This window comes from Limulus polyphemus, unplaced genomic scaffold (genome assembly GCF_000517525.1).
Source record: "Limulus polyphemus unplaced genomic scaffold, Limulus_polyphemus-2.1.2 Scaffold1712, whole genome shotgun sequence".
NCBI lineage: Eukaryota > Metazoa > Arthropoda > Merostomata > Xiphosura > Limulidae > Limulus > Limulus polyphemus.
In genome coordinates this window covers 108,337-119,362 of record NW_013667322.1, presented here as the reverse complement: position 1 = coordinate 119,362, position 11,026 = coordinate 108,337, and the positions used below count along the sequence as shown (strand labels likewise).

The 11,026-nt window shown below is 33.0% G+C and overlaps 1 protein-coding gene across 9 annotated transcripts in view; it reads left to right on the top strand.

Annotated features, from left to right (window-relative positions):
- Nucleotides 1-11,026, top strand: part of LOC106464660 (sorting nexin-29-like) — a 92,003-nt gene that overhangs the window by 80,580 nt on the left and 397 nt on the right. For 4 of the 9 annotated variants that reach the window (XM_022392417.1, XM_022392420.1, XM_022392416.1 and 1 more), the window contains 3 exons: nt 703-843; nt 1,399-1,538; nt 5,255-5,444. In XM_022392417.1, the coding sequence (XP_022248125.1) occupies nt 703-843; nt 1,399-1,538; nt 5,255-5,390 (417 nt within the window). In that variant the 3' untranslated portion in view covers nt 5,391-5,444. Of the gene's footprint in view, nt 1-702; nt 844-1,398; nt 1,539-5,254; nt 5,445-5,552; nt 5,722-8,949; nt 10,693-11,026 lie in introns of those variants that run through there. The other 5 variants (XR_002611799.1, XM_022392419.1, XM_022392424.1 and 2 more) reach the window with 5 other exon arrangements.

Sequence of the window (11,026 nt, the reverse complement as noted above, 5' to 3'; positions counted from 1 at the left end):
GTTTGTTAGATCGTAAAATATCATAAAAAACCTCCTATACTAATTTACTGTGAGGTTTGTTTACAATGGTGAAAAATTATACTGATGTAAGTAACTGATTTATTACTAGATTCCTTGTGTGACTTGTATTTTGATAAATCTAATTGTGTAGCAGATAAGATAATATATAAAAAAGATTTTTATGAAATGTCACATTTTTTATTTCTTCTTTAAATTATATTTGTGTAGGATGAAAGTTAAATGACCATTATTATATAAAAGATGCGTGTATGATGAAAAAAATTCTCATTTGGCTCAGTTAAGTCTTTAAGTAGAATAATTATAATCTTTTCCCATCATAAGGAAAGCGGTAAAATGTATATCATGTTTTTAAATGTTACAGTACCAATATTACATATCTTTTTTTTATCTTTGAAAAGATTAAAGCCTATAATAACTGTAAAAGAATGTAAAGATGAAATTTTGGAAGATTTACTATATCCAGTCAAATGGTCAACAAATGACCAATTGTCAGTTGTTGTTTTGAGGTTTTCAGTTCAACTAATATTGAGTCTTGGACTTGTGTGATTACTTATTAGAGTTTGAAATGCTGTATGAACTAGATTTACAACTGACATGCTGTATCAGTCGTACATGCATAAAATTCAAAATCTACTAAGCTACTTTATTTTAAAGGTGATTGGAGTCCCTTATTCCAAACAGGTTTATATTCGTATTAAAGATGAAGAATGGAACATTTATCGAAGATATGCTCAGTTCTATGCTCTTCATAAGGCTCTCAAGAGAAGGAATACTATAGTGAACTCCTTTGACTTCCCTCCAAAAAAATCTGTGGGGAATAAGGTACTTAGTAAAATAGTGTTGTGTTACTAATTCTTTTTCCTTTTTCTCTTTTCATAAAAGTTTCCCTTTTATTATTTCTTGTATTAAGCATTTGGACCTTAAAATAAAATAATCACTGCTAAAACTGGCTTTGATCACAGCGTGGTACTCAGTTAGAAAAACTGCCCTTTAGAAGGAACAACTTCCAGATGTTATTTATGATGTTTAATTAAACAGAGCTGACATTTAAATTTGTGAAAATAAACCACTATTTTATGGAGATTTCCTAATACCAAGACTGTTCTCATATTTTTTCTTTTGACAAATAAACAGAATTTTAAAAGTAGTTGTTAAAAAAGTAAACTGTATTATTAAACATTCCCCTTGTACATGAGAAGTAAATATACACATCTGTGTTGTTATTCAAAATAATATTTTTGTAGATCTTTTGCTTGTATTATAAATTACTGATGTCTTAATTGTTATACAATACCGATTTTTGCTACTTACCAAGTCCTTGGTTTTTTCAGTGGACTGTCCATGTTCAGTATATTATTTTTTGAACTCTTCATACAGGATTCAAAAGTTGTAGAAGAAAGAAGGCGAAGATTACAACATTACTTACGTTGTGTAGTGAACTGGTTTCTTCAACATAATCCTGACTTAGCCAGTAATGCAGACAAAGAAATGTTTTTATCAATTTTACCATTTTTTGGGTATGTATAAGGCTTCAGGAAAATGCATATACAGGGATATATATCATGGAAAACCTGAAAATTTTCAAAGTTAATTTCTAGGACTCTAAAAGTCATGGAATTCTCACTTTATGAGTGTATTATATGATTTAATAACAGTTAATCATTTCATTGAACAACTGAATGAAAATTTGTTTAATTAAACAAATTTAAAAAGTACTGAAAAGATGTGAGGATCGGGTACATATGAGGGGTGATGCAAGACTATAAAATGTCCTGGAAAAATATTTTTAATCAAGGGTGAGAACTTTGATATACATTTAAGATATTTAAATATATATATTTAAGGTTAAAATGTATTTATAAATGTTATATGGAATTTTTTATATAACTTACTGTAAAATTTAAAAAAGAATAAACAGTATTGTAAAAATAAAATATGAACTCAACGAGTACAGTTTAGTCTTCAAATACAAATGAAACATTCAAGTAAATTGTTCTTTGTGTGAAAATTCATTTTTCTCAAGAAGTTATATAACAAAGATGATAAAATTGAGACAAAAGTAACCAATTAAAGTAGATAAATTTGGTCAGCGGTAAGTATAGTAAAGGTTTAAGCACTATGCCCTTGAGTAGCTTTGCATGAAATTCAACAAACAAACAAATCTTTTATATTCGTCTGAAAACTATTATAACTACATATATCCAGCTACATAATCTTTTTTCGATAATTGTGTAATTTGATTTTACACAGAACTAAGTTTAGCATGGTGTACAAAAGATATTACTTTTATTCAGAATTATGTAAATATTTCATTCACAAAAGAATTCCGATACAGTACTTACCTCTTCTCACAAGATTAGCTATTCTTGTTCAGTGCTGCCTTCTATATGCAAACTTTTTCTTTACACATGCCACAAGCTTTGTGCTCTCCCCCTTGTTGGAATTACTATATTCCAACATGTCTCTCATGCAAATCATCATGCATCATATCTTAATCAATAGTAGCATGACATGCTCACGTGACACATGTGACCACCTCTATACTCCTCTACCAACATGTCTCTCATGCAAATCATCATGCATCATATCTTAATCAATAGTAGCATGACATGCTCACGTGACACATGTGACCACCTCTATACTCCTCTACCGAACCTTCGTTTCTTGTTTGGCAGTACTCCTGTTCAAATGTTTTGAACTATGCTCTTGGGTGCTTCATCGTAGTAACTTTAACAATTTCATTGCTGCTGTGGTTTTCTACTAGTTTTTGCTTATATAGCTGACAAATTTATTTCTAATTACTTACCAGTCTTTTTTTTTTCTTGCAAATTGTGTTATTTATCAAACACACCTACCAAGAGCACTCTTTTGCCATTGCTGCAGATGGGGGCAACTTGTCATGGGATTTATCAGCGATTTTTTCGCCAGGAGATTGAACGTTATGTGGGTCTAACACTTTCTCCTGATGTTGCCCCCACTTCCTCGTGAACAATCTGACCCTGTTCATTCTGGTGAAGATTTGATAGCCTTTTTCTGCCACCAAACTGAGGCAGGCTGCCCTTCCAGACTGGGATATTCAGGTATTCCTCCATTGCCTCCATGTGATCCACATTCCACATGATCCTTATTTCACCATTACTTTCAGACTAATTTCCTACTATTGGCAGTGGGATGTCAATGGTGGGATTTTTTTGCCACGGATGTTTCACATACTCTTTATCTTCATACATATCTTCTCCTTTTCCAGATCGTTCTTTCCTCTCTCACACCTCTGCAGCATGGGAAGGTTCCTCCTCCTTTTTACTGCTTTCCATTTCCCACTTCCACCTCGTTATGATCTGGATAGCTTTCTATGTCCTGTACGTGCTCTTCGGTGTTGCATTGCACACACAGCTTCCATCCATGGTGCCCATTCACACTTCTTTATTCCATGATAACATCCTCTTTTTTGATCTCTTTCCTCCCATCTTCACCTAATGGGTTCGGCATTTGTTTCAACTGGCTAATTCCTCTCTTATGTTATCCTGCCGGACTTTGTTCATGGTTTCTTCAAATCATGTTTCACAATCTGCATCATCTGTTTGAGAAAATCCTTCTGTAGCCCATACATTTGTCTCCCTATATTTCATCTACATCGTTGTTTTTTTTTCTTTTTCATCAGGTTCTCGTCTTCTGCCTGCAGCCATTTTTCATGATGCAGTGCAACTTTGACTGGATTAGTTTATATTAATACTTCTCTTTTCCTTTCAGGGGCCCTTGTTTCATTTCTCATTTTATGGATCCCACTTTGTGGTGAGTGGAGCTTGACCAGGTATTCGTTAACTCTAAATCTGCACTGTCAGCCATGTTGACTTGTGCTCTCTCATCCATGACTCCGCACAATCGCTGGTGAGATAGGGTGTTCCACAAGATTGCTTGATGGTTAATTACCTTGTGATAAGTTGCTTCATAAACATGCCCGTTCCAGACCATACCACTCATGGACTACATGGGTAAAGCAGAAGGGGATTTCTGCCCATCCCTGCCTCGAGTGAATAACCAGGTATGGTCTGCTTTTCAAAATAGGGTTCCATGGTCACCCATTGCACTGTCTCCTGTGATGATGTTCCTTTGGGCTCTCCACCATACTGTCACCCTCCTTTCCTTGAGTGGAGTGTGAAATTCCTTACATTTCCAAGCTGCTGGTGTGGTTGACCAAGGAGGCACCCTCCTGAACAAGTTCTATGCTAAAAAATATTCAAACCATTTCACTGAGAATAGGACGATGGTGTTCTGCTAGTGTACATGCGACATGGCCTCCTAATCATGTTTACACAACCACACTGGAGTTGAGCCATCTCCTTACTGGATGACATGGCCTCCTACTTCCATTTACACAACCACTGGAGTTGAGCCATCACCTTCTCAGATGACATGGCCTCCTACTTCCATTTACACAACCACTGGAGTTGAGCCATCACCTTCTCAGATTACATGGCCTCCTACTTACATTTACTCAACCATTGGAGTTGAGCCATCACTTTCTGGTTGGCATGGCATCCTGATACCTATTAGACACCCACTGGAGCTGAGTCATTGCCACCTGATACTATTTATGCAACTAAGGAAGTTAAGCTGTCACCTTACGGCATGACGTGGCCTCCCACTTTGTTTTTCACAAATATTGGAGTTGAGCCGTCACCTTATAGCATTACATGGCCTCCTGATATACTTTACATACACACTGGAATTCAGCTGTCGCAATTGCAGTTCACTCCCTCGATTGGGAGACCTCATACTACCTTTACGTGAAAGTCAGTTCCCAGCATAGAGGTTTGGGATTGGAGTGACTCAAGCAACATAAGTCCTCACATGAGTACAGGTTGTCTGTGTCCCTCCCTCAATTGCTCAGTCTGTGTCTTTGGTCACAGTGTTCGTACATGGGATTATTCCAGTGTGATCCTTGTCTATTCCCGGATCAATAGATCAGTGATGATCATTGTGGCATACCCAGAAATTGGTGCGGGTCTTAATCCCCAATTCTTGGGTTTGAGGTGAAGACAGTATGATCCTCATCCTATCTATATCTCTCGTAGTCAGGGGTATACTTCAGACGCTTTCAGGGGTACTTCTTTCATTCCCTTTCATTTCTTTCCTCCTTTTGAATGTGGGGATTATAGCTAATATTGTGAGAGGAGGTAAGTATTGTATCGGAAGTTATAATTTTCCTATACTGAAAATGTATTTCTGATAGGTACTTCCCTCCACTCACACTTCCTACCATTCCTCCCCACATTTCTCTGGTGTTGACATCTGCCAAACATACAAGTGATTGTTCGGTAGAGGAGTATAGAGGGAGTTGTGTAGCATGTCATACTACCATTGGTTAAGAGATGACACATGAATATAGTAATTCCAACAAGGTGGGAGTGCAAGGCTTGTGGCATGCATAAAGAAAAGGTTTGCATATAGAGGGCAGCACTGAATAAGAATAGCTAATCTTGTGAGCCGAATTATGAGATTATGAGAGAAAAAAAGACAATGTATTGCAGCAAACAAGCAGACAGTCTTGATGGACAGGAAAACTCAACAAGTACCTCAAGCCATTTTGGAAAATCTGGTTCAAAACTTCCATCTGCTTCATCATCAAGTCAGTCTTCTCAACAACACTACAATGGATTATGAAGGACAGAAATGACTATTTGAATCATCCTAAGACAGGCTAGTATAACATAAACTATAAAATTAAATATAGGTTGTAATTAATAATTTTAATACTTTTTTATGGGGTTGGTCGATGTGACAGGCCTTGTAATAAAAAAATAGCCATCAGAATTTGTATATTATAACGTTTATTATAGTTTGTGTATTTGGCAAGCTTTTAATAAACATTACAAATCTTTTAATTAAGTATTTTTACTAAAGATTTGTCTGTGAGAATATGTAATCAGAATGTTGACTGCTTCAAGTGCAAAGTGATTTTCTTCTTAATATTAGAAATACTTTTCATCATCTTAAAATTGTCAAATTGCATTTATGTAATGTCTAAGATTTCTTTAATAAATATCAAATGTTTTTTTCAGTAAAACTTTATATTTTAACTGTTTTCTGTACCCAAACTCTATAATACTTGGTCGATTTGACCAATCTTGTAACCACCATAAATAAATAAAAATAAATCTAAGTTACCCTTTTTTCTTTCTAAAATGACTGCAAATTGTAACAAGAAACAATTGTTTATCTTAAATAGCTTTATGCTAATAACAGTATACATCTGCTTATACTCAGTTTTATCATATTACTAACCTTTGAACTGCATCTAACTAATAATCCCACCATACAAGTTGTAAATCACTTGATGAACACATAAATCATGTTACCATATTGAATGCTGTGATGCACGAGCTTCTCAAGGGCATATCTCATGAAGAATTTTTATTTCTTTATATTGTTTGTAATTATCTTACCTAATAAGTTTCAAATTTTTACATTTTAGTTTTATAATAATAAATAAAGGATACACATGAAAAACAAGAAATATCATACTTACCTATGACCTCTTTGCTGTTGGTTAACGATGAGATTAAGCCTACCTGTAGCAAAAGTGTTAAACAATGCCATGTAATAAATTAACTTAACATCTACTAAGTTAGCTTATGCAATCATAATATGCACATAGAAACTAATATAGTAGTACTTGCCTATGACGTTTTACTGACCTTTATGTTTTCCTTCATTTAGAATATTAGTATGTATAGACAGTACACACACTCTCTCACAATTAGCTGGTATTCCTTTCTTCAATCAGGCTAGGATAATAATATTAAACAAACAAGCTTGCACAAACTTCCCCTCTATTATAAAGAATTTAAATGAATACTTGATGACAAATTTATTTGACACAAAGGAATAGCCGCAGGATCATTGTATGTATTACTGTAGAAATAATTGTTTGATCATTTTTGTTACAACTCATTTCACTGCAGCTAAAGTTCAGCTAAAACAAATTATGATATAGCAGATAAAAATGGCAGTTATTTTTAGTGTAGTAGTCTTAAGTGTTAACTTGTTTAACAACCTATATACTGATTGCAGTAACCTCAAGATAACATTAAAGCTAATTGGATGAGCTGAACTTATTAGTATGAGAAATTATTTTTAAGAGAATTTTTTTTTATTATTATAATATAAATTTTCTTTCCTACATACATCAGAATGGACCAAACAGAGAAGGAAAATATGTCCACCTCTTTACCTCCTGTATGTGCAAAAACACTCAGTTCTGTCCTTTAAATAACATCTGATGACAAATACAAAAATGTCACTTATGAAATACCATGTTTGAACAACAGAGCTGAAAACATCTCTAATGAAAATTCTATGAAAACTAAGTGCTTACACATCATACTGTGTTTTAAAAGACTGGAAATGTGCCTATCAATACAAGTTGTTTTCCTGTATATGGTTGCAAGTTGTTTTCCTGTATATGGTTGTAGTGAGTTTGTCTGCTGAATGAAATTTCAAGGAACTACAAGCTGTTATTCTATTTCCATGGTGAAGTGGATTCTGTTGTCTATGGAATTAAGGTGTTATAAGAAAGCTAGTAAGTTTTTATGACTATAGGGTCAGATAACAAGAGTAACTTCTGTGAAAGCTGTTTTTTTTGTCTGTAGAGGAAAGAATGTTTTGTTCAATATCTTTCATAAACATTTTTGCCAAACTGAGGAGAGTGGTAATCTCATGGCAAGGCAATCTGTTTGCTCAAGGAAAACATTGCTGTAGTGAACATATGTAGATTGTAGACAAACTGTGGTTAGTTGTATAATAGCTTCTATCTTCACGTCAGTTCTGTATGCAAGAAAATTATCATTCAACAGCCATTGTTTGGTGATGTGATTGGTTTCTGCAGTTGAAACATTAGTGAACAGGTCTGTGACACCAAAACTGAAGAAGAAATCTAACATGTGGGGCTCTGAATTCTTCAGTGGAATGTTTTGATTTGTGGTTGTGATGTTCAGTATTACCGTGTAGTGGTGATACCAAAAAAAGCAGCTAAGTGATTGAGAGATGAGTTTATGGCATTGATAACAGGTCTGAAACATATGCACACTGGCTTGTGTAAGGTGAACTAATTACAGAAGTCTTTTGAAACCTGCACTACTTTTGTAGATTATTCCTCCAAGACTTGCTCCTCAAGTGTCACTCTGAACTTGATAATTGCTGCCCACTTCATCTTTTTTTGTCTGTAAGTAATAAAAATACTCATATACTACTGAACATACTTACGAACAATTTGATGTTATCATAGATATTGTTACGACAGCGAAAATCATGATGGGAGCATGTGCGCTGGAGTTACTGGAAGGATCATGAATTTTCCTGGCAACTCTAATTTGTTCGTGGCGCCCTCTTTTTTAGTATATAAGCTTGGAGAGAAAAACGAGCACAATTGCATAGATAGATAGATATGCAGTTAGATTGAAGATAGAGATAATTGAATCAAGTGAACAGTAGACACCGAAAGTAAAGTGTGTAAATTACTGTGATTTATAGTGTGTGTTATAAAGGTTGTTAAGTTTAAAGTGACTGTGGAAATTCTATGTATTACAAAGTTGTATCGAGAAAGAATAAACTAGTTTTAATTAAAAAAGGACTTGTATCGCTGAAGTTTCTCGGAAAGAATTTATACCGGAAATTAACAAACGAGCATATACGTAACAATATATAAATTTTGATACAATGGGTAATAATAATTAGTTTGAAAGTTTAAAAGATTCATATATGATATTATTACATTATTTTTATTAGCTGTGGTTTTTTTAAATGCATTACAATCACTATTGATTGAATGTTTTGTGAGTACTTCTACTGATTAGTTCATGAATAGTTGCATGGAATGAAAAGTGTGGTTTTCTTCTGGTTGCTTATTTATTATATTGTTATCTCTAGGTCCTTGTTGTGAAGAAAGAAGAGGCTGTTACATCTTGGGTCTAACCACAGAAATACTTGTAACCTAAGTGTTTTATTTCTCATCACAAATATATTAGCATAATACGTGTAATTCAACAGAGTACAATGAAAGCAATTCAATAATTTATCACTAAAAAAATTAATACACTTAATTCTCCATAAAACTATCATGCACTACTACAATGATATTTTATGAGCAATCTTGTGTTCTCTGTATCAAACTGTAATTAAATAATAAAAAAAATGTAGGGGAAATCTTTTAATATAGAAACCAGATCTTTGAATTATACCTTCTTGAAGGTGGAAGATACATGTACAAGAAATATGGTTCTAGCTTGGAAATACCGAATATTGAGATTTGTATGTAAGATTTGAAATGACTGCTGTAATAAAGCATTCCTTGTAATTCTGTTGATTTTGTTAAAAGTAATGTAAATACTGTTAAGTTAAACATTTGATTATATTAAACTGTTAATATATATGATGTTGTTGAAAATATATAAAGATCTGAATGAGTATGTATGTATTGTTGTATCAGAAATGTACAGGATGTTTGAAAACTTCAACTGAAGTTTTCATATTATTAGGACTTCAACATCCAATAAATTAAGTTTAAAACCATTCAGCTAGCAATTTTAAAAGTAAACTTTGTTTATATCTGCTCAAATGTAGTAATTATATGGAAATGTGTAACATTTTATTTTTTACACATTTTCATGACTATTCAAATCCCTCTCTTGATCTCATTCTTTAATAAACTGAGTGATTGATGTTGGCCTGCATGTTGTCAGGACAGATTTTTTTTTCTACAAGTACCTACATGTATGTCTTGTGAACAGACCAAAACTGCAGTTTCCCTGTAATATAAAATGTGGTCATTTAACACTAGGAATCCTTTTGTAAATTTGGTGGTGTATTTATTTGAAAGCATATTCATCCAAAAGGTTAAAGAGATTTGGTATTGAAAGCAACTTCTGCACCAAACAAGACACCACTGGAAAATAATGAATTACACTAATTGAAAATGTTGCTAAGAGGAACTGTTTAATATTCCACTATACAAAAAAAAAACATTCATCATCATCCTTTTCTTTAGATATTTGACTATTTGTTTCATACGCAAGTCTCAAACACTATATATTATAATAAAGATGTTTTAGAATTTCATACTTGTAATTTTTGCCACAGTTTGTAACAAATGATAAAACTATGTACCAATCTAATGTTATGTATAATCACTAAATGCTACTGAAGTGTCTTCATAATGTGTTTTGAAGCTTTTATTGGCTTTCATAAAATAAAATAAAAAGAATGTATGAAGATAAATAAGCATGAAATATAACTCAGATTCATATTATTCACTTAAAAGTTGTGTTACCTAAAAATCATGAATTTAATTTTGTTGCTTTCTGCGAAATGAATTGAGGATGAACCAGATCATGCCATTGTATTGTTTAGATTTCTTATTTCATCTTGATGAAAAAAGTTTCCAGTCAAATTATGTGTAGTATCAAGAAGACTCTGCCATTTGTTTATAATTGTAGAAAATAAGAAATGCACATGTAAATTTATTATACTTATTAAAAGTTAGTGCAATCTTAACTGTTGTTGTATGAAACAGTGCTAATCATTTTCTTGATGTGAAGAGGTAATGTATAGTTTATTTAATTTTCCATATCTGGTGATGTAAAGAAAATACTTAATAAAAATTGTGGTAGAGAAGTGGAATGTTAATTGTTACTACCAGTTTGGGTAGCTGTTTCACACACACAATTTTGATCCATACAGAAATACATAGCATAATGTTTTGACATTTTTGTCTTATTAAAATCATATGCTAAAATTCCATATTAGAGAACTAGCAAATGACGTCACATACAAATAATACTGTTAAAATTTGTAAACTAACTAGACAACATATGGATTAGTAATACGTAGTTGAATGTCAAAATAATACAAAGATATCACTTGTATCAGGAAATAGTGTATTTCTGAGAAGAGTTTACATTTTTATTATTTTTGCAGGTCTTGGACCACTTTTACTTCCTTAAATTGT